This window comes from Haliotis rufescens, unplaced genomic scaffold (genome assembly GCF_023055435.1).
Source record: "Haliotis rufescens isolate VD_foot unplaced genomic scaffold, xgHalRufe1.0.p SCAF_7, whole genome shotgun sequence".
NCBI classification, from domain to species: domain Eukaryota; kingdom Metazoa; phylum Mollusca; class Gastropoda; order Lepetellida; family Haliotidae; genus Haliotis; species Haliotis rufescens.
Genome location: NW_025964361.1, coordinates 45,387,692 through 45,409,949, shown reverse-complemented (window position 1 = coordinate 45,409,949; position 22,258 = coordinate 45,387,692). Strand labels below are relative to the sequence as shown.

Below are 22,258 nucleotides of genomic sequence, written 5' to 3'. Positions count from 1 at the left end.
ACCGCCCCCTCTGACACTTCAATAGGTGAATGAGGAAGGGTTAGAAGCAGCCTTGAACATGTTTCTCTTGTACATTTTGTTACGAAGGTTTAAGAACAATTTAAAGTCATTACTGCAAGGGTCTGTTCAACCTGGCATGAGGGGCAGTCGGGTAGCCTGGTGGTTAAAGCGTTTGCTCGTCACCCCGAAGACCCGGGTTCTATTCCCGATATGGGTACAATGTGTGGAGCCCATTTCTGGTGTCCCCCGCCGTGATATTGCTGGAATATTGCTAAAAGCGGCGTAAAACCATACTCACTCACTCAACCTGGCATGACTTGACTGTATGTGTCGTAGATACAGCTCCAGATTATCCCAAAACTGTTTGTTGTTGGTACATGTCATCATGTGTTTTATCAATGTTAATATGTAGATAAATACTTTACATGTCTATAGAATCTACGATAAACTGGTAACAGGTTCTAGGAGCATGATAACAGTGTGTCTTCAGCTACTAAATCCGAAGCCAAAATCAAGTAAAAACAATTTGGTATAGTACTTGGCTGATAATAGTAAATTAGCATTATGATGTGTCCGCACATAACTGTACTGAAAATGTTGCCATGAGATTCTTCAGGCTCTGACGAACAGTTGTTTTCAGAGTTTAATGTAAAATATATTCTTGATGATGTGAGTTTATAAACTTTAAAATACTGTTATTTGAAGCACTTTTATTTGTCAAAACAAATCCGTCATTTTTTACCTCTTTTGACATATCTGATCATATTCTGTATGTCTTTGTCAGACACTGATGAGTATGCTGTTAGCCAGGCACGGAGAGAAGCCTTCTCAAAATGGTTGTCAGAGACAGCCCAGCCTAAGATCAAGGAAGAAGTGCAGGAGTCCAAGTTCAAGGTGACCCTATACTCTAGACCACCTCCGTGGTCTAGTGGTAGAGCGGAAGGTTCGGGGTTCGATCCCCGGCCGCGTCATACCAAAAGACGTTAAAAGATGGTACTTGTTGTTACCCTGTCTGGCGTTCGGCATTAAGGGTCTAAAACAAGGACTGGTTGGCTCGGAGTCAGTATACTGTGTCTGAGTGGGGTATTCATGTTAAACTGCGGCATGGTATCTCAGTGGGCTAGCACTATAAATCGGCATCAGTCCGGACTAGTACAAGCAGCCACACAAACGCACACACGTACATGCACGTCACTATATAAGTGCAATAATCTTGGACGCGACGTTAAACCCAATTTCACCTCACCTCACCTCTAGACCACCTCTGTGGCCTCTCCTTATCATGCCAATATTCATTAAAAGATGAAAGTTTTTCTTACACGGCCTTGCACACAGCATTATGGGGATGAATCAAGGGCTTGTCGGCTCAGAGTCAGTGTAATGTGTCAACTGTGGCATGGTATCTCATTGAGCTAGCACTATTACACAGGCATTTTAATCCAGACTAGAACAAGCACATATTCTTGAACGCAAAGTTAAGCCCATTTTGACCTCACGTTGACAATTGCATGCCACCAAAAAGGCTTTGCCGGTCACGTAAGTTGTTGCACGACCCTGATTCAATTATTTATTGGTAGATGTGACAAACTGATACTGCTGAATGCCTCATTCAGCAGTATTCACTCACTCACTGTTATATGAAATTCCACTATGAATTTGGTAAATGCTTGAGTCTGATTGGTCCATCAGAAGTTTCAAATCACAATAACCAACTGATCTGACATCTACTGTTCCAGTTAAATGTACAAGTAACCTAGCTTCACATTGTGAGCCCAAACTATCCTCACATGTTTGGCTTCAGGCCAGATTTCACATTGCATGCAAGATGCTGCTCAGACATGGAGGAAGAAGTTAGCTCTGTCAGAGAATTAGGTCGATCTGTCTGCATGCATTGACCAACACATTGTACTGATGGGAGAGAGACCCGTGAAGATCCGAGGTAGAATAGGTCTTCAGCAACCCATGCTTGCCGTAAAAGGCGACTATGCTTGTTGTAAGAGGCGACTAACAGGATCGGATGGTCAGGCTCGCTGACTTGGTTGAAGCATGTCATCGATCCCAATTGAGTGGATCGATGTTCATGATGTCAATCACTGGATTGTCTGGTCCAGACTCGATTATTTTACAGACCGCCGTCATATAGCTGGAATACTGCTGAGTGTGGAGTTAAACAACAAACCAACAACTGATGGGAGAGTGAATGAACACTTAGACTGTGGAATAATATAATAATGGGTATGAGTTAAACAGAATTTCCACATATCATTCTGTAACCTTGTGGGGGTAAGAATAGATGTGCAGCAACCTATTCTGGTCATAAGAGGTGACCAAATGGATCAGGTGGTCAGACTTGGTGACTTGTCATCATACCCCAATGGCATGGATCGTTGCTCACAATATCAATCACTGTCTGGTCCAGACTTGATTATTAACATGTAGCTAGAATATTGCTGGATGCAGCGTTAAAACAACAAACAATCAAGCCTGCTGAAGGTAGTTGCTCATGCTGTCACCCACTGGTTGTCTGTCTCAGAATCAATTATTAACAGATTGGCTATCGCTGACTGTGATATAAAGAACTTAAGACTGACTTCCTTGTTACCAGGCTATAAAAGCAATACTGGTGCGTTACCAGATAACCTGAATACATTAAAAAGACAAGACCCTTGAAATATTTTCCTATGCTAGTTTGTTTTTATATACATTCATAAATCTAATCGCGTATGTTATGTTTGTAATTTCAGAGTCAAGGTCACTTAATAGCCATTTTGAGCTATTTAAGTGGGAGACAGATAACTGATGCATGTACATTGGCACAGAAGTCAGGTGATCACAGATTGGCGCTCTCATTGGCTCAAGCAGTCGGCAGCAATGTTGCTCGGCAGATGTTGGCCCAGCAGCTGGAGGAGTGGGCAGAGCTTGGGGTATGTGAAATAAAACATTCATTCGTGCCTTATATGGATCAAACTCATGAAAGTCAAAACATGTTATCATGGAATTTCTGGAGGATGTTATGATTGTGATTATTGTTTATTTCATTTCAAGTCTCAAGTATATATTAACCAATCAGAACAGATGTTGTGTAAGTTACTTATGCATTGTGGAGTACAGTCACAAGTTACAAAGGCTATTTGGTATCACAGGGTTTATTATGGATGTTTTTTCTGGGGATGCCGAAAATAATGGCAATTGTGAAAACACGCAAATCTTGGTGCAACACTGACACTTGTGCATTCTGACAGAGCTGTGTTGATTATGTTCCAGGCAAATCACTTTATCGACCAAGTAAGACTGAAGATCTACTCCCTGCTGTCTGGTCAGCTGGTGTGGTCATCCAGCACAGCCGTCAACACATGTGACAACATGGACTGGAAGCGAGCCCTTGCCTTGCATCTATGGTCAGTCACAGCCCTATGTAGCCCTTGTTTACCCATGACGTTTGTTAGGTTGTCATAGCTATGCTTTGGGAATCTGATACAAAGATGAGTAAAATATCTGTCTTTCAGGCACCTGGTAATAGTTTATGTAGTTATTTTGTATTTGGTGATGAAATACTATATACTGTATTCGACGTAATAAGCGCCAACGGCGATATTTGCTAATATATCGGTTGGTAAACAATCCCAATTAGCACCCCTTCCGATTGATCAATGTACACAAAACTTTTTTATTCGTGTATAATACGCACTCTTTGTGTTATGTGTGTTATATGCACCTTTAATTATGGGCAATAAAATTCTGGAAAATATAACCTTCGTGTATAATATGCGCATCTTTTGTATCATATCAGGCTGTCAGCATAAACCACGTAATTTACGATCTTTCAACTCTGTTGTGTTTTTTCACCAAAATTTTATTCTAATAAGAGCCCCCCTATTTCTAATTTTGCGAACGCAGTGGGCGCTTATAACATCAAATACGGTATCTTAAAAGGCGACTATGCTTGTCGTAAGAGGCGACTAACGGGATCGGGTGGTCAGGCTCGCTGACTTGGTTAAAACATGTCATTGATCCCAATTGCGTAGATCAATGCTCATGATATCAATCACTGGATTGTCTGGTCCAGACTCAATTATTTACAGACTGCCGTCATATAGCTGGAATATTGCTGAGTGCGGCGTAAAACAACAAACCAACCAACCAACCAACAACATATCTGGAAAAATAGAATAGATATACAGGGAAGGAAATTAACCAGGAATGTTGACTAGCCCTAATAGTGATAACATAAAGCAATACAGTACATTCACCCAGTGCACTCAAAACAACCCACTCATCCGATGCTACTTGACCAGATGGTTGAAACACAGATGCATTCATACTCCTGAAACACAAGTGTCAAAATGTGTGGTGTCACCCAAGGCAAGTGACTTAGTTCAAATGTGCCTTTGTTCACGCAGCACGAAATGGGTACCGGATATCTGAGATTGATCTGAACTCTAAATCCTGTTAGCCACTCGTTTTCACAAAAAGTATTGGTTGCTGAAGACCAATTCTAAGCCAGATCTTCACAGAGTTAAACATCTGTTTTGTGATTCTAAAACACCACCAATAAGATGACACTTCACTTCCAGGTATCACTGCAAGCCCAACGCAAGCATATCTGAAGCCTTGTCCCAGTATGAAGATGCCTTCAAAAGCCGCACCTCATTCGGCAAATACTCCAACTCCCCACTGCCTCCGTATCTGGAAGACGATGACAGTTACGAGGAAGAGGAGGAGGCGATGGATGAGCGAGATGACCATGTGGTGCGGGACACCTGCTACCACTTGCTCAAGTTGTACTGTCAGAAGGGCCATAGGCTGGAGAGGATCCTCAACCCCACCACATCCACTGCCAACCAGCTGGATTACCGTCTCAGGTAGTGGCAACTGCACCGTGTCAGAATAGTTAGTTGAAACAGGAAGGTTTTCTAAAAATGTGCTCCAATTAGCAGTGTGCCTACATTGGTTTGTGGGGCGGTCGGGTAGCCCAGTGGTTAAAGTGTTTGCTCGTGACACCGAAGACCTGGGTTCAATTCCCGACATGGGTACAATGTGTGAACCCATTTCTGGTGTCCCCTGCCGTGATATTGCTGGAATATTGCTAAAAGCGGCGTAAAATCAAACTAACTAACTCACTCACTCACTCACTCACTCACTCACTCACTCACTCGGTTTGTGGTGGCCCAATGGAGATTCTTGGTCAGAAGGTCATCTCTGGTCATCACATCCCATTCTTGTCGCAAGACCCATCTAATATTAAGATAGGGTGGTAACAATTTTTTTAGTAAGCTTTTGGTGTGTCCATCACCAACATGCTATCAAACAATAGCTTGTTTGCCTGATATTTTTACATGCAGCTATAGTTTCAGCATTGCATACTGTGGTATAAAACAACATTCACTCACTCTCTCAATCAGTGATAAGTTCTCATTGTGTTACGCTTGCCAATCATGTCAATTTCGTACATATATGTGAATACTTGCTCCTATGACGAATTGGATCGGGTGCTTATGCTCACTGACTTGGTTGATGCATGTCTTTGTATCCCAATTGAGTGGATCAATGCTCATGATGTCAATCACTGGATTGTCTGGTCTAGACTCGATTAGTTACAGACCACTGCCATTTAGCTGGAATATTGCTGAGTGCGGAACTGAACAACATTCAAACAAACAAACAAGACTTGCTCCTATCTCATTCTAAAACAAAGTTGTTGTTATATCCGTTGACAGCCTGACATGTACGAGTGTTTCATCCCATGTATGTTTCAGCTGGCACCTGTACCAGGTGTTACAGTCCATGTCCTACCATCACGTCTCCCCCTACCATGCTGCCTGTCTTCACACCAGCTTTGCGGCACAGCTCGAAGCTCTCCATCTCTGGCACTGGGCAGTATTTGCCCTGCTACATATTGAAGATGCACTCAGGTAGGTGGTCCATCTATTACACTTTGCCTTGTTTCATAGTGAAGATGCACTCGGGTAGGTGGTCCATCTATGGCACTTTGCCTTGTTTCATATTTAAAATACTCCCTCGGCAGTACCATGAAACGGTACTGCAAACACCTCTATTGAAAAAGGGGGCATGGGTGGCTCATTCTAAGGAGCCGCAATTTCGCTATGCAGAGTTGCGTCCATTGGGTGCTACAGAAACCTATGATCATTGGTTTCCTTGTTCGACCTGATTATGTTCTAGGTTTGTCAGCACCATGCCCACCTCGTGGGTTTCACCAAAGTGGTAAACGTCAGAGAGAGACCTTAATCAGTTCAGGTTTTCCTCCCACATTAGGCTGACACGCCATGATATAACGGGATACTGTTCGGAGTGGCTTTAAACCAAACTCACCCACTCTCACACTTAAATATGTCCTCACCAAACTCACCCACTCTCACACTTAAATATGTCCTCACCCACTCTCAAACTTAAATATGTCCTCACCAAACTCATCCACTCTCACACTTAAATATGTCCTCACCAAACTCATCCACTCTCACACTTAAATGTCCTCACCAAACTCACCCACTCTCACACTTAAATATGTCCTCACCAAACTCATCCACTCTCACACTTAAATATGTCCTCACCAAACTCACCCACTCTCACACTTAAATATGTCCTCACCAAACTCACCCACTCTCACACTTAAATATGTCCTCACCAAACTCATCCACTCTCACACTTAAATGTCCTCACCAAACTCACCCACTCTCACACTTAAATATGTCCTCCATTACTGTTTGGTGGGAGTAGGTTTGATGGTGAACATACCAACACATGGCCCCATGTGGTAGTAGGTTTGATGGTGAACATCCTACGAGAGGCTTACCCATACAGATAACAACACATGACCCCATGTGGTAGTAGGTTTGATGGTGAACATCCTATGAGAGGCTTACCCATACAGATAACAACACATGACCCCATGTGGTAGTAGGTTTGATGGTGAACATCCTATGAGAGGCTTACCCATACAGATAACAACACATGACCCCATGTGGTAGTAGGTTTGATGGTGAACATCCTATGAGAGGCTTACCCATACAGATAACAACACATGACCCCATGTGGTAGTAGGTTTGATGGTGAACATCCTATGAGAGGCTTACCCATACAGATAACAACACATGACCCCATGTGGTAGTAGGTTTGATGGTGAACATCCTATGAGAGGCTTACCCATACAGATAACAACACATGACCCCATGTGGGAGTAAGGATTGTTTGTCTTCACCCCTTGATAAATCTTTTGTAATGAGCTCTCTTTAAACAAGGCATTTTGTAAATGGGAGACAAGCAGAATGATCAGTTTACCCAGAAAGCTTTTATGTTGCTCCATATTCATGCAATACTCTGTGATGTTCCAGACGAGAGACTGCAGTAAGATCAGTATTAGAGCGCCATGTGACGCTGTCGAAGAGCCCCAAGTACTTACACAAGGAGGAGTTTGTGAGAGAGAGGCTTCGGGTTCCTCACGCATGGATACACCATGCTAAGGTGGGAAACTTGTCAGTGGAACTGAACCATTGTATGGAGATTGGTGGAGGACGGGACGAACATATGGTCCCCCAAAATAGACTTGGGTAGAAGAATTGATAAAAATAATTCTAAAGAACCAACACACCAGCATTAAGGAACCAGAGCTCACTGGACGCAATATATTGCATTGTGAACACATACAAACTATGAATGGAGAAGAGAATTGGTTGCTTACTTGCTATGGCTAATGTGGGGAGAGAATAGGTTGCTTACTGGCTATTGCTAGGAAGGGGATTAGAATGGGTTGCTTACTGGCTATTGCTTAGAAGGGGATGAGAATGGGTTGTTTACTGGCTATTGCTTAGAAGGGGATGAGAATGGGTTGCTTACTGGCTATTGCTGAGAAGGGGATGAGAATGGGTTGTTTACTGAGAATAGGTTGTTTACTGGCTATTGCTTAGAAGGGGATGAGAATGGGTTGTTTACTGGCTATTGCTGAGAAGGGGATGAGAATGGGTTGTTTACTGAGAATAGGTTGTTTACTGGCTATTGCTTAGAAGGGGATGAGAATGGGTTGTTTACTGGCTATTGCTTAGAAGGGGATGAGAATGGGTTGTTTACTGGCTATTGCTAGGAAGGGGATGAGAATGGTTTGCTTACTGGCTATTGCTTAGAAGGGGATAAGAATGGGTTGTTTACTGAGAATAGGTTGTTTACTGGCTATTGCTTAGAAGGGGATGAGAATGGGTTGTTTACTGGCTATTGCTGAGAAGGGGATGAGAATGGGTTGTTTACTGAGAATAGGTTGTTTACTGGCTATTGCTTAGGAGGGGGTGAGAATGGGTGGTTTACTGGCTATTGCTTAGAAGGGGATGAGAATGGGTTGTTTACTGGCTATTGCTAGGAAGGGGATGAGAATGGTTTGCTTACTGGCTATTGCTTAGAAGGGGATAAGAATGGGTTGTTTACTGAGAATAGGTTGTTTACTGGCTATTGCTTAGAAGGGGATGAGAATGGGTTGTTTACTTGCTATTGCTGAGAAGGGGATGAGAATGGGTTGTTTACTGGCTATTGCTGAGAAGGGGATGAGAATGCGTTGTTTACTTGCTATGGCTGAGAAGGGGATGAGAATGGGTTGTTTACTGGCTATTGCTGAGAAGGGGATGAGAATGGGTTGTTTACTGAGAATAGGTTGTTTACTGGCTATTGCTTAGAAGGGGATGAGAATGGGTTGTTTACTGGCTATTGCTGAGAAGGGGATGAGAATGGGTTGTTTACTGAGAATAGGTTGTTTACTGGCTATTGCTTAGAAGGGGATGAGAATGGGTTGTTTACTGGCTATTGCTTAGAAGGGGATGAGAATGGGTTGTTTACTGGCTATTGCTAGGAAGGGGATGAGAATGGTTTGCTTACTGGCTATTGCTTAGAAGGGGATAAGAATGGGTTGTTTACTGAGAATAGGTTGTTTACTGGCTATTGCTTAGAAGGGGATGAGAATGGGTTGATTACTTGCTTGGACATTTCTCAATACAAACGTAGACAGTGTTGAAAGACTCTGGCCTCTAAGTGTACTTACCAAGTTGGTCTCACTTGTGAATGAACTCCCTTGACCATATTATTTCCCTTCTGCCCAGCCCTTACTGTAATTTGTTGCAGGGTAGAGATATACACTTGTGAAGGAACTCCCTGGACCATATTATTTTGCCTTCTGCCCAGACCTTACTGTAAAGTGTGGCAGGGTAGAGATATACACCATTATCCCATGCTTGCTGACTAATGAAAATGTGATTATTTGAAGCCTACTGAGCCCCATAAGGTCCAGGTTAGAATAGGTCTTCAGCAACCCTTGCTTGTCGTAAAAGGCGACTATGCTTGTTGTAAGAGGCGACTAAAGGTATCAGGTGGTCAAGCTCGCTGACTCTGTTGATGCATGTCATCGTATCCTATTTGTGTGGATCGATGCTCATGCTGTCAACCACTGGATTGTCTGGACCACCATCATACACAGGGATGAGAATCTTCCGCGGTTCCGCAAATTTTAGTGAACACAAACCTATTGTCATGAACCACCTATCAACCTCCCCAAGTTATGGACCACGCTCCATTGAAAAGAAATTTCAGCTGAAAAGGAAAATATCCATTCTGATCCCTGCATATGGCTGGAATATTGCTGAGTGCGGCGTTAAACAGCAAACAATCTAGCCTGCTGAAGTTAGTTGCTCATGCTGTCACCCACTAGTTGTCTGTCGCAGAATCATTTTTTAACAGATTGGCTATTGCTGACTGTGATGTTAAGGAACTTAAGACTGACTTCCTTGTTATCAGGCTATAAAAGCAAGATCTGAGAACAAATACCATGACGAAGCATGGCACCTGCTGAAGGCAGCTCAGTGGAATGAGGGACACAAGGTTATCTTGGCACACATAGCTGCTGATGCTATCATTAATGGTAAGTCTTTGTAGACATAAGGATCACGAGGAAGAATTGGTTCCCAGAGACCTATACTGGAGGTCAAAGGGGCGATTTAGTAGATCAGGTGTGTTGTTGGACCCGAACTGCATGGATTGTTGCTCACAATATCAATCACTGGATTGCATGGTCCAGACTTTATTATTTACAGACCGCCATCTTATAGCTTGAATATTGCTTAAGTGTGGCATTAAACAACAAACACACTTTACACAGGAATTAATGCACAGGAACAGCCCTTGGGGTAGTCTGTAACATATTTCCTGTTTAGAACTTAGGCTCAAGTATGGGAACACTCTGTGACCCTCACTCCTCATTCACGCAAACATGCGGGGCGGTCGGGTAGCCTAGTGGTTAAAGCGTTCGCTCGTCACGCCAAAGACCCAGGTTCGATTCCCGACATGGGTACAATGTGTGAAGCCTATTTCTGGTGTCCCCCGCCGTGATATTGCTGGAATATTGCTAAAAGCGGCGTAAAAGCAAACTCACTCACTCATTCACACAAACATGCAAACTGTGCAGGCTTGTGAAAATTGTAGGCTAAATATTGCATCTGCTGTTTCTAAACTGGTGTTTAATACTGTTTGTTTAACCTATTTACAAAATACCTGATTATGATTTTGTTTTGTTTTCCAACAACAGTGTTTTGTTGTGATGAATTAATAAATGTTTTCATGCCTAACTATATATATAGGTCTTGTTGGATGCTTCTAATGGGATCTAAGTATTTATGGGGATCACTCACGTTTGTATTGACACCTTTCCAAATACAGGCTAAAATTAATGTCTGATAAATATTAACTTGATTTTACAGAGAACTTTGCCTACTTGCGTCGCTACTTGGAAGAGTTGTCTCCCCCCGAGATTAGTTCTTCGGTGTTAGACTGGTCCACAGGGGGAAAGGTGTTTCTTGACTACATCAACTTGTGTCAACGATTAGAGAATCTCAAGCAGGTAAAAACGCCCTTGTTGTCAGTCTTAGTAAGCTGCAAAGTCTTTACTGATTGATAGATGTTTCTTCCATTGCCTTGTGGGGCGGTCGGGTAGCCTAGTGGTTAAAGCGTTCGCTCGTCACGCCGAAGACCCGGGTTCGATTCCCGACATGGGTACAATGTGTGAAGCCCATTTCTGGTGTCCCCCGCCGTGATATTGCTGGAATATTGCTAAAAGCGGCGTAAAACCATACTCACTCACTCACTCCATTGCCTTGTGTTGGAAATCTTAATAAAACATATGACCTCCTGTGGTGTAGTGGATAGTGTCTACTCTGAGAGGTGGGTCGTTTGATCCCCTGCCCATCAAATAGCACTGCTTATTAGCACAGTCGAGAACTTCCGTAAAAACAATAAACAGTGTTTTCTCTGTTAAATGGCATCAAGGAAGTCCAAAGGCAATAAATAATTGAACAGTTCACCGAACAGGTGTCAACAAGCTTGACCCTCTCAGTGATAACTCATCGGAAGCCCATTGTGTAATTCCTATTCTTTGATTGACATTGTTATATACTTGTTACAACTGCTGCTCAATAAACTGTGTTTGTGTTTATATTCAAGTTGGTATTTCCGCTATCCAAAGTGTGCAGTGAGGCCATCTTATTGTTGATAGTCATTTTGGAGACATAAATGCGAAGTTAATTAATGCGAGCAAAGACCACTCGCATTTTTCGCATTTTATTCATGCTCTTGTTAATTTCAAGATTTACCATATTTGACATGGTATCTCAGTGGGATTACACTTTCATTATGCTATGTAAGTGACATTATCTTCTGCTTGCAACATTTGCAGGGGGATCATACTAATTGTTGTCATGTTAAAATTGTTACTTCATGACACAATCATTGAGCTGAGCAGTCTTCAACTTTAGCCACTTGTCTTAAACCTAAGTTGTGTAACATTCTAGTAAGGTTAGCTGAGAAGTCCAAATAGTAACTTCAAGATTTACTGAAGATGGAGTCAAGTGCCAACTTTGGTCCTGTAGATGCAGACATTTTAGTCACGGAAACAAGAAAATACAACAAAGCGAAAAACATAGCTACACCATAGCAAAGAAATGTTGACAGTTACCATGGTAGCCTTTTGAAATAACTCATCAAATACAGAGCATGACATTTTATTTTTTTTCCCAATTCCACGGATTAATATATACAATGTTATATCCAACAAATCCAAACAACATTCAGGTCCAAGATCCAAGATCCAGGATCCTCTACTTGTGACATCAGTAACTGAAGTATGAAATTTTAAAAAGTTAGGTATCACTAGTCACCCAAATATAACATGACTGCTGACTCGTAGAAACATAAACATAATGAGATGAGACCATCAACAATAATATTATCTAATTAAAGAGAAGCCAGGCAAAAGCATTCAGATAACTTTGAGTCTTTTTGTTTTGTTGGTCAAAAAATGAAGAAGTATTTTCTAGGTATTCATCAAGGACATAGGCAGATCCAGAAGGGTCCAGACCCCACTTTTCCCCTTGAGAACCAAATGTAGTATGTTGTAGGCAGAGAGGACTTTTTTAAAACTGCTGGATCCTCTCTTGAAGGAGGACCTGTGATTAAGACATGGTTGTATTTCCAGGGAACACCCAGTGCTTATGATCTGGAGAGACTTCAACCGGCCGTCACATCCCTCTGTAACAGGGTGGGCAGCCTGGAGTGCAGGAGTTCCAAGGAGAGGTGAGTGTGCATGAAACCTAGCTCAGTCTATTCTGTTGCCAAGATACATTATGAACTACCAGTTTCTTTACCTGTTTACAGAACCCATTGGGATTCTGGGTAAAAATTAAAAGTCTCCAACAACCTCTGCTTGTCGTAAGTGGCAAGTGCATGGATTAGGTGCCCAGGCTCTGTGACTTTGTTGTGAAAGGCGACTATGCTTGTCGTAAGAGGCGACTACCAGGGTCAGGTAGTCAGGCTCGCTGACTTGGTTGATGCATGTCATCGATCCCAATTGCGTGGATCAATGCTCATGATATCAATCACTGGATTGTCTGGTCCAGACTCGATTATTTACAGACCGCCGTTGTATAGCTGGAATATTGCTGAGTGTGGCGTTAAACAATAAACCAACCAACCAACCAACTGTTACTTGGTTCATACATGTCATCATATCCCAATTCTGTGGATCGATGCTCATGATGGCAATTACAGGATTTTCTGGTCCAGACTCGATTATTTACAGACCGCAGTCATTTAGCTGTAATATTGCTGAGTGCAGCGTTAAGCTACATCCTTGATTACAGAAGCTCATCCACTGGTCAAACACACACACCCCGACCCAACTACCACATGCAGTCATATTTAAGTGTACCTCAGTGTTGATAAAGGCAGTATGTCCTGATCAATAGGTGCATTCTATCTGTAAAGATATTTGTTGTGGAAATACAATTTCTCGTTTTGTGTATGTGCAGACTCTGCCAATCTGAGATGGCTAAAAAATCAGCCAACCTTCTTGGAACTCTACTGACATTCCAGAGTGCAGGATCAGCAACAGGGCGCCCTCCGACAAGGTGAGCTATATATACACTCACCATCCACCTGTCTCTCCCTCTCCTCTCTCTCCCTCACTCACTCCGTAAAGATCTAGGTGAGAATAGGTCCTTAGCAACCCATGCTAGTCTTAAGAGGCGACTTACGAGAATGAATGATGAGGCTTGCTGTAGATGCATGTCATAGTATCCAATTGTGTAAATCGATGCTCATGATGTCAATCACTGGATTGAAACAAAACACACTCACTCACTGTTCTGTACTTTCACTGAAGGATCAAAACTGGATTATCATTCATGACTCTGAAACCTTGTGTGTGGCAGAATAGGTCCCTATGATATAACCGGAATGCTGTTAAAAGCCGCATTAAACCCAACTCACTCACTAACTACTATGGGCTGTGTACAACCACAGCCATTATCTCACTCCCCATCTGATGCATACTTTACTCTGTTGCAGACTTGTTGCATCTCACATCAGTGGTCTACCCATGCCAGAGGACTACGCCCTTCAGGAGCTCCGAGAGCTGACTCGTAGCCACCTGCTGGAGATGACCATGGGCACGTAGGAGCTTCCCTTTTGTAGATACAAAAATATACACATATGAAACAGTCCTGAAGAACAATGGACCTTCTGTTTGGAAAAAAACAATTTGTAACATGATCCAACGTAATTGACCAGTGCAGATTGGACTTTCATGAAGAGCTGCATGACTCAAGTTCTGGGGATCAAGGATGGATTTGACTACTACTTTCTAGTTCCACACAGGGACAAGATGCCTGTTTGCAATCTTAATTTAAACACTAAGAAAAATTTTGAGAAAAAATTAACTGTTTTTAAAAAGCTCATAAGATGTCAATCTGTAATTACTACATGGCAAAAATCCATGGAACAATTGTCTTACAAGAAAAGGCCCAATATTTGTGGATCTTTTTGATCATGTGCTAAATCATTTCACATTTATTCTTGTCGTGTAACAAGAGAAGACTTGTTGAAATGGTGGAAATGAATGTTCCTCTATATATATCAGGTAAACTGTTGTTAGGTGTGTGCATGTGGAGAATGAAAGACCATGACAAGCAATCATTTATGTGTATTCATACCATCAACATCATGTTGATTCAGGGCATCTCTCATTCTGTAATGAGTACGGAGACGGTTCGGTTGCTGCTGAAGCACAACTGCACTTTTACATACTCCTCATTGTTTCGATATATGGACATTGTCATTGTTGAATGAAGAGGCTGTATCCTATGAATTATGACCTTTTACAGACCAAAGTATGGTGGTATAAAAAACAAGGTGATGATGTATGCTGGATGGGATGTATCTGGCAAAATTATGTTTATTCACAATTGCCATTCCTCATGTACGAAAATCATGTTAAAACATGTTGGTTTTGTGCAATGTATATATATATACCAAGACAACAGTGACGCATGTTATTAATAAATGGAAAAGTACTTTTATCTCGATGCTTGCTCTTATTTGTTTAGTGAGGATCCGGGGTTGTATAGGTCTTCAGCAACCCATGTTGCCATAAAAGGCGACTATGCTTGTCATTAGAGGCAACTAACGGATGGTCAGGCTCGCTAACTTGATTGATGCATGTCATTGATCCCGATTGGATCGATGCTCATGATATTAATTACTGGATTGCCTGGTCCAGACTTGATTATTTACAGACCCCCGTCATATAGCTGGAATATTGCTGAGTGCGGTGTTAAACAACAAACTAACCAGCCAACCAGGGCATGCGAATTGGGACAAATCGCGTATTCGTTTACAAAAGTAATTTTCAGTTTCATAACGATACAGCATAAGATCAGTATCACACGCTTTCTTCCAATTGAGCTTATATCCACCATTTGATATTTAGGTCAGTCATTTGTTATACACAGAAGGATAAGCAATGGTCTAAGGTGGTATATAGTTTATCAGTATCAATGGTATAACCAATAACATTATTCAGATAATCAACACTCACAAACATATAGTCTACCATTGTTCTCACATCTTTACATTTGTTTGAGAACGTATACTTAGTAATATCGTCTAATGGTACAACTGAATATAGTGTTCGTTCATTTAGTACCATTTGAAGAGAAAGAGATCTCCGTCTTTGGATTGTCGTATATCTACATTAAAGTCTGCAGTTAGAATAGTAAGACCCATGTTGAGAGTATATACCATACAACTCAACTCCAGCTGTTAGAAGATTGTCTTGTCCCTATCGCATATACTGTTACTACCTATTGGTTGACTTACTCCGATAACATTTTGGCTTTGTGATGTACAGTAAACTACGGTCATAACGAACACCTTATAACGAACTGACGGATATAACGAACTTACTATTTTGGTCCCGACTATTTGCTGTAGTTATGCTGTATATATGCTTATAACGAACTACGGTTATAACGAACTAAAATTAGTAGTCCCTTTGAGTTCGTTATAACCGTACTTTACTGTATTAATAACGAATACCTGACTCTGGCTGAGAAGTACTGGTACAGCTGCATTTGTTGTAAACATCAAAATCATCATGTATCGTGTTCATAAGGGAGGCATTTTGTTCACTTAACCAATGTTCATTCCCAAACAACAGATATGTGCTGTGTAGTCTGGTACATAACTGATATGTACAATGCATAAAAATGTTCCAAGTTGATATTGGAAGCATAACAAAAAGTAGGATTGCGCTATGTATATAGTTGATTATTAGTATGACTTCTCAGTCGACCGGTGAAGATCCGGGGTAGAATAGGTCTTCACAAACCCATGCTTGCCGTTAAAGCTGACTGTGCTTGTAAGAGGCGACTAACGGGATCGGGTGGTCAGACTCGCAGATTTGGTTGATGCATGTCGTATCCACTCGCACTTTTCACGGCTTCTGAGTACAATGGCTTACTTCTGGTGCTCATACAATCCATTTTCCCATCGATATCAGACGTTGGTTTGTCAATTGTCAATTATAGCTGGAATATTGCTGAGTGCGGCGTTAAACAACAAACAAACAAAACATTATTCAATCAGATTAATTTGTTTCTGTGAGGAAACATGAGTTTGGGTACAACGTCCTTGATTATTTAATATTTATATTTCCCTCAGTGAGATAATGAGCATATATTCAGGGCCCCGATCCACAAAGCCTTCGTAACTTACACATATCGTAAGAGTTTACGATTAAAATTAAGATAATTTTACTAATATTTACGACCGATCCACAAAGCGTTCTTAATCCGTTCGTAAATTCATCGTCTTACGATCATTGTCGTAAATTAAGATTGTCGCTCTCCTGTGATGGAGGTAAGAATATAGGGGGATTCCCCAATGACGTCATTAATTTACAGGGGAATCCCTTCACTGTATTAGCAGACGACGCCAGTCGTATCTATATCAAGCGATCATGGATGCTAGTCAACCATTGACATTGAAACGCCAAAGGAGCAAGAACTGGACTAACAGTGAGTTAGCCCTTCTAATAGAGGGTGTACAGTCAAAGAAAAACGTGTTGTTTTCGTCATTTACCAACAATTTGACGAACAGAATGAAGAAGAAAGCATGGGAGGACATTTCACAGAGGTGAGTGATTCAATGAAATTGTGTGTGTGTGTGTGTGTGTGTGTGTGTGTGGAGGGGGGGGGGGGGGCGTCATATGTCTGGTATAAACTGGAGTACAAATATGTAAAAAATGATCACGTAATACATCGATGTTTTATGTTGAATATTGCAGGGCGAGGTAAGTATTCTGACGGAAATATCTGTAGGCTATCTCACCAACCTGTCAACATGGTGTTACTTCATCAACCCGTCTTTGGTAATAACTTGATTCAAAGGATATACATAAGCTGGAACTAGCGCTGCAGTGTCACAGGCAGCCATTTTGACACTTAGAAAGGGACACCACTCTCTCCGTATTTTAGACGAGACATTCTCGATACATTATGTTGCTGGGATTTTGGAGTTCTAACCCTTCACTCTATTACTGTTATTCTTGACAATTTATTAAAGTTCACTGATCTTGTTTCAGCATCAGTGCAAACAGTGGTGTCAAGAGACTGACCAAAGATGTTAAAAAGAAGTGGATGGACTACAAGTATGTGTATACAATTTAGAACATAACATTATTTTATGTAAACAATTACTCATTGCATGGTATAAAACATATGCTTATCCTGACATACATGTTCATGTTCTGTGAAACATTGATATTTAGCTGTTATTAAATATAAATTAAAATTGTTTATACTGGTACTTTTTTATAGATAATGATAATACGAGGTGTGTTTGCTCATTTATACATTTTGTTCCGTCAGGAGTCAAACAAGGAAAAAAGAAGCTGAAAGAAGGAGGGAGGCAACGAGAACTGGTGGGGGGCCTCCACCATCCAGCCTCACTGAAATGGAACAGCGGGTGAGCCTACAGTTTCTTTTTCAATCTTGAATTTCATAAATGCTATATCATTGGGTGTTTTTTTTTTCTTATATGTGGGCATAATGAGTACTCAACAAATACAAATGAATATAGTTGCTGTTGAATTGTAATTTTACAATTTATATGAAAAGCACTTAAAGGAGCAGATAGATTGTGATTATAACAAACAGGTAATCTTTTGACCAATAAGTTATTAGGTAAAGTACTTCATTCCTTATTACAGAGAACATTAACATTGTAACATGCATTGAAAGAAATATTGATTTCAGGTTGTATCATTCATACCTCCCTGCTCGATTCAAGGCTGTGAGGGTGGCCTTGAAAGTGAAGAATATGAAAGTAAGTTGCATAATTGGTTGTGTGAATGGCTGTATGTGCAGTTGTTTACTTAACCGGTCTCATAGTTTATGTTAATGACCATATGTCAGATATATTATAGATTATCTCATACAGTAAAGGTAATTGTGATCATGTAAGATAAAAGATGAAGTATAAACTTAAAGTTGATTTTGAAATTGGATTAATAGTTCCATGAATAACCATACTTTTTGTAGATTTTGCCTCTTTTCATTGCAGAGAAATTGGTAAATTGGAACTACATGTATCATATTACTTACAGACACTACCCCAGCAACTCCAGTTTTTCCAGAGACTCTTCAAGCCCTGCAGGACTTGCCTTGTGATGGGGCCTTTGTGCCACCAACATACATCATGTACTCAGAGAGTGTGATGTCGGCAGATGATGTTCCTCAAGGTATTACCATATACATAATGGACATACTGCACAATAAATTTAATAAAACTTTCAAGGTTCTGGGTGGGGAGAGATTTGCAACTGTGATAGTTTATTGCAGGTATACCTACCACAAGATAAGATGAAATCATGTAAACAACATCACAGTTCTTAGAAATACAGTTCATGGATTTTAATTGTATTTCCAATCTCTGTATGTGTTTATGTATTATGTATTATAGGGAGAGAGGTGTTTACTTAATATTCCTGTGTATATGTTTTAAATACAACATTCACATGTCTCAGTTAAATGATTTGTTTCTTTAATACAGTTGATGCAGTTTCACATGTTAAGGCCACAAAGACTCTCAGTGGTATGTACAGCAATACATCAAATTTGAAATGATAGAAAGAGAAAAAATGTAATTTACTCAAGAAACCCTGATGTTTGTTTTGATAAAGTTTGTATGAAGATGGACGAGACATAACTGTTGCTGTGAGACTTGTGTTATGTAAAATGAAAATTTCTTTCAGACAAAGATAACATTCTGAACATAGAGAGGGAGAAACTGAATGTGCTGAAAGAGCTTCTTGAGGTCGAAAAAAAGAGATTACATGTGGAAGAACAGAAATTGGCCTACATCATTTCTCTGGAAGCTGGCCACTCTGGTCAACTGAATGTATCACCAGTTATTCAGTTCCTTTAAACTTTGATTAATTTTCCCAAATATAAAAATTCATACTGATAATGTAGCTTCTGTTGTCATTTATCATCGGTTACAAAAAGTCGTTTATCTTAATCATACAATCATTTAGAGAAACAGTTATTGACGACAGCTTGTCGGACTTTGAGGCCGTCATTGAGAGGTCCCAGGTAAGCTATCCCATCTTCTTGGAGCAGGTCTTCTTGTGTAGGAGGAGCTGGCAATCTTAGGCTGATGCAGAAGTTATGCAGCTGACAGGTTGCATACACAACTTGATGGCATTTTGGGGGGGTGAATGGCAGGCAGCCACCTGATTTATGTAGGCACCTAATAATGTATATAAACACAAACATTACCCTTTGTTCAGAATGCAGATAAGATAGACTAGTCGCATTATGATGTGTAAAACTTGAAATATTCTTAAAAGACCATATCTCTGATTTACTTTAAAGTATGAGTATTATCTTAAAGCATAACATCTTAATCTGTCATTAGCACAAACATATGCCATACTAATGTCTCAAATATTGAAAAATGATATATATGCTTGAGTAGAATAAGGGATGAACATATACATGCCTGAACCTGGATTTAAGGAGTCCAAAGGCCCTCTCCACAGTGTTGCGTGTTCTGCAGTGTGCAGTGTTGTAACGTTCCTCAGACGGTGTTGTAGGGTTAACTATTGGCGTAAGCAGCCATGGGCGACATGCATATCTGATGTAAAAATTGTAATTCTGTTAAACATACTGACCATACCATTAAATATTGAAATACAACTTAAAATACCAGCTTATATATTTCACTTCAAATGTTATTTCATTTCGTGACAATTTTATTGGTGTCAGTCTACATTGTGAAATTTGGGTTTAAGTACAAGGGGAAATCACTTTCACGCAGAGCTAGATTTTATGGGCGCTGCTTTCAATTTATGATCAATATATTTTAAAGTGACTAATATGAAATAAACATTGGAATCTGAAAATCACATTTTGATTACAGTATCGTCTTCTGTGTGCCAAGTTACAAAATATCAACTTCTTGTTTATGTGTTTTCATATCTCTGTAGTGGTTACAATACAACTTATGTTTACACAAATGATTTGCTGTTACCCTGAATCGCCTAGCAGCCATCCGTCATTCCCAGCAGTCTCCATATACTGCCCAATCTTGCTGTTTTGTAGCATGAACGAATCATGAGTTGAACCAGGCCACTTGGAAACCACACTTGTAAACCTTTTGATTATATATACATATTTATAATTCTTCCATGAGCCATGCATTCATAAATCGATATTAAAGTTATTTTCTCAAGTCCCTGTGTGTGTGTGATAGTCCAACTGGCTGTTAACAGTTTTCTTTATTCTTTATTTTTTCAGCAGTGAGCATTGCTTTAAGTACTAAAACAATCGTCCTTTATCACAATGGTAATTCCGCACGGTAATAGAAACCTGTATTGGACCTCATGACAAAACCCATGTTGGGCCTTACGTAATGATTGGTCAACAAAATGAGTAGGTGGCACCACTAGTCATTGTCAAGGTCATTAAAGAGAGTAAACAAGGTGTGTATCCTTCGATGTTTCCCTGAATAATTACGTCTGTTATTACGTCTGTATACAAATGATTGATTCTTACTGACCCTATCAATTGTTAAATAAGGATGTTGCTGGGTGTTGTTGTTAACGTCTGTGAAGTGTGATGTACCTTAGTTCTGCGTCACAGACAGCTTGTACGTTTACGGCATGGAAGCCCTTCCTGCAAACGTAAACCGCTTCTTCATCCCCGGTGGGTCGCATGATAGGTATGAGGGTGCCATCTATACAACCAAGCACTTTTGGAAATCTGCTAATGTTATAAAATGCTTCCTTCGTGACACGTTGGTCGGATGTTGCCTTTGGGAACGAAATCAGTTTTAGTTGTTTGACAATGGCTTCATTTGTACGGGTAAACACCCGTGACACAGTGGACTGGGATACCCCATGCAAGTCTGCTAGTTCAGTGAAAAAAGACCCCTTACTATAAAACCTGAGGGCAATCAAAACCTGTGTTTCCGGGGACAATGCATGTGAACGCTCTGTTTCGGAAGCAAGATATGGTTTCAGTAAGTCTATAAGTTTAAATATGGCATGACGTGGTAGCCGGTAGCGCCGGATTATGCTGTCATCATCGAGCGTGTCAAGTATTCGAGTTCGGTCTCGAAACACCCTTGGTCGTGATCGTGTTGCTTTTTCTTCTACTATGCCAAGCAAAAAATATGCCGCCATCTTTATACTAAAGTTACGACAGAAATGCTTGATTTACGATAGGTACTGACCACTCATAATTTTTCTCTTAACTTTACGAGATATTTTCACTAAGATAGCTTTGTGGATCGCTTAAGATTTTTGTCATAAAGTTACGACGGGTTTTACGATGTTCGTAGCGCTACGAAGGCTTTGTGGATCGGGGCCCAGGTGTATCGGCATTTTCAGCAATTTAACACTGTTATCCCTTAGTAAGGACCAAGGAGTTGACTCTACAACAGAGCACTGGAACGTGTTAATTGAACTGCCATAAATGATTCAATGGAAGGGAGGTAATTCTCATGAATGGAAATAGAATTACACAGGTGCATACCACGCAACCTCTTTTTTCTTTGTGTGTGAGAAAAGACAATGAAAAAGTTTAGGAATTAACACATTACATATAAAAAACTGGTAATCTGTGAAAAGAAGAATTGAAGGAAATACTTTTCTCTGAAATAAGGTACGTAATATTAAAAGTAAAATTATCTGGCATCTCACAATGAGCACATTGTGCTTTAATAACATCAGCCATAATCAAATACGGAAATTACCTTAAAGGTGTGTATTTCGTACGATAGACCGCCTCCGTTGTCTAGTGGTAGAGCGGAAGGTTCGGGTTCGATCCCCGGCTGCGTCTAACCAAAATACATCCAAAGATCGTACTTGTTGTTTTCC

The 22,258-nt window shown here is 40.6% G+C and overlaps 3 protein-coding genes and 1 long non-coding RNA gene across 10 annotated transcripts in view; 3 read left to right on the top strand and 1 right to left on the bottom strand.

Annotated features, from left to right (window-relative positions):
• The window catches only part of LOC124115638 (nuclear pore complex protein Nup98-Nup96-like), a 50,218-nt gene extending 35,324 nt beyond the window's left edge, over window positions 1-14,894 (top strand). For all 3 annotated transcript variants that reach the window (XM_048388256.1, XM_048388257.1, XM_048388255.1), the window contains 11 exons: window positions 785-894; window positions 2,745-2,924; window positions 3,265-3,398; window positions 4,575-4,862; window positions 5,757-5,912; window positions 7,350-7,479; window positions 9,787-9,910; window positions 10,746-10,885; window positions 12,515-12,612; window positions 13,347-13,445; window positions 13,885-14,894. In XM_048388256.1, coding sequence (XP_048244213.1) covers window positions 785-894; window positions 2,745-2,924; window positions 3,265-3,398; window positions 4,575-4,862; window positions 5,757-5,912; window positions 7,350-7,479; window positions 9,787-9,910; window positions 10,746-10,885; window positions 12,515-12,612; window positions 13,347-13,445; window positions 13,885-13,993 — 1,568 coding nt within the window. In that variant the 3' untranslated portion in view covers window positions 13,994-14,894. The remainder of the gene's footprint in view (window positions 1-784; window positions 895-2,744; window positions 2,925-3,264; window positions 3,399-4,574; window positions 4,863-5,756; window positions 5,913-7,349; window positions 7,480-9,786; window positions 9,911-10,745; window positions 10,886-12,514; window positions 12,613-13,346; window positions 13,446-13,884) is intronic.
• Window positions 7,490-9,780, top strand: LOC124115640. Of its 5 annotated transcripts, none has more exons than XR_007219110.1 (3): window positions 7,490-7,803; window positions 7,900-8,247; window positions 8,440-9,780. It is a non-coding gene; the product is annotated as an uncharacterized LOC124115640 (long non-coding RNA). The 5 variants fall into 5 exon arrangements; XR_007219107.1 differs by having other exon boundaries at window positions 7,490-7,842; XR_007219108.1 differs by having other exon boundaries at window positions 7,490-8,073; window positions 8,170-8,247.
• Window positions 14,895-16,555: 1,661 nt separating the features above from the next.
• On the top strand, window positions 16,556-19,302 carry LOC124138064 (myb/SANT-like DNA-binding domain-containing protein 4). Its single transcript, XM_048388024.1, has 7 exons — window positions 16,556-17,010; window positions 17,459-17,524; window positions 17,745-17,841; window positions 18,132-18,201; window positions 18,482-18,616; window positions 18,928-18,969; window positions 19,130-19,302. The coding sequence occupies exons 1-7, from the start codon at window positions 16,835-16,837 to the stop codon at window positions 19,300-19,302; spliced, it is 759 nt and encodes a 252-aa protein (XP_048243981.1). The 5' UTR covers window positions 16,556-16,834.
• Window positions 18,898-21,753, bottom strand: LOC124138063 (putative nuclease HARBI1). Its single transcript, XM_048388023.1, has 4 exons — window positions 21,003-21,753; window positions 20,410-20,532; window positions 19,879-20,013; window positions 18,898-19,626 (listed from the first exon to the last, which is right to left on the bottom strand). The coding sequence occupies exons 1-4, from the start codon at window positions 21,560-21,562 to the stop codon at window positions 19,404-19,406; spliced, it is 1,041 nt and encodes a 346-aa protein (XP_048243980.1). The 5' UTR covers window positions 21,563-21,753; the 3' UTR covers window positions 18,898-19,403.
• Between the last annotated feature and the right edge of the window lie 505 nt (window positions 21,754-22,258).

What these genes read in the sequence shown, in the direction of transcription:
- LOC124138064 (XM_048388024.1), top strand. Translation starts at nt 16,835, where the DNA reads ATGGATGCTAGTCAACCATTGACATTGAAACGCCAAAGGAGCAAGAAC. An exon ending in AAGAAGTGGATGGACTACAA is followed by an intron (nt 17,525 to 17,744) that starts GTATGTGTATAC and finishes TTGTTCCGTCAG; the next exon opens with GAGTCAAACAAGGAAAAAAG. An exon ending in GGCAGATGATGTTCCTCAAG is followed by an intron (nt 18,617 to 18,927) that starts GTATTACCATAT and finishes TCTTTAATACAG; the next exon opens with TTGATGCAGTTTCACATGTT.
- LOC124138063 (XM_048388023.1), bottom strand. Translation starts at nt 21,562, where the DNA reads ATGGCGGCATATTTTTTGCTTGGCATAGTAGAAGAAAAAGCAACACGA. An exon ending in GTCTGTGACGCAGAACTAAG is followed by an intron (nt 20,533 to 21,002) that starts GTACATCACACT and finishes TATAATCAAAAG; the next exon opens with GTTTACAAGTGTGGTTTCCA. An exon ending in CTCCTTAAATCCAGGTTCAG is followed by an intron (nt 19,627 to 19,878) that starts GCATGTATATGT and finishes ATACATTATTAG; the next exon opens with GTGCCTACATAAATCAGGTG.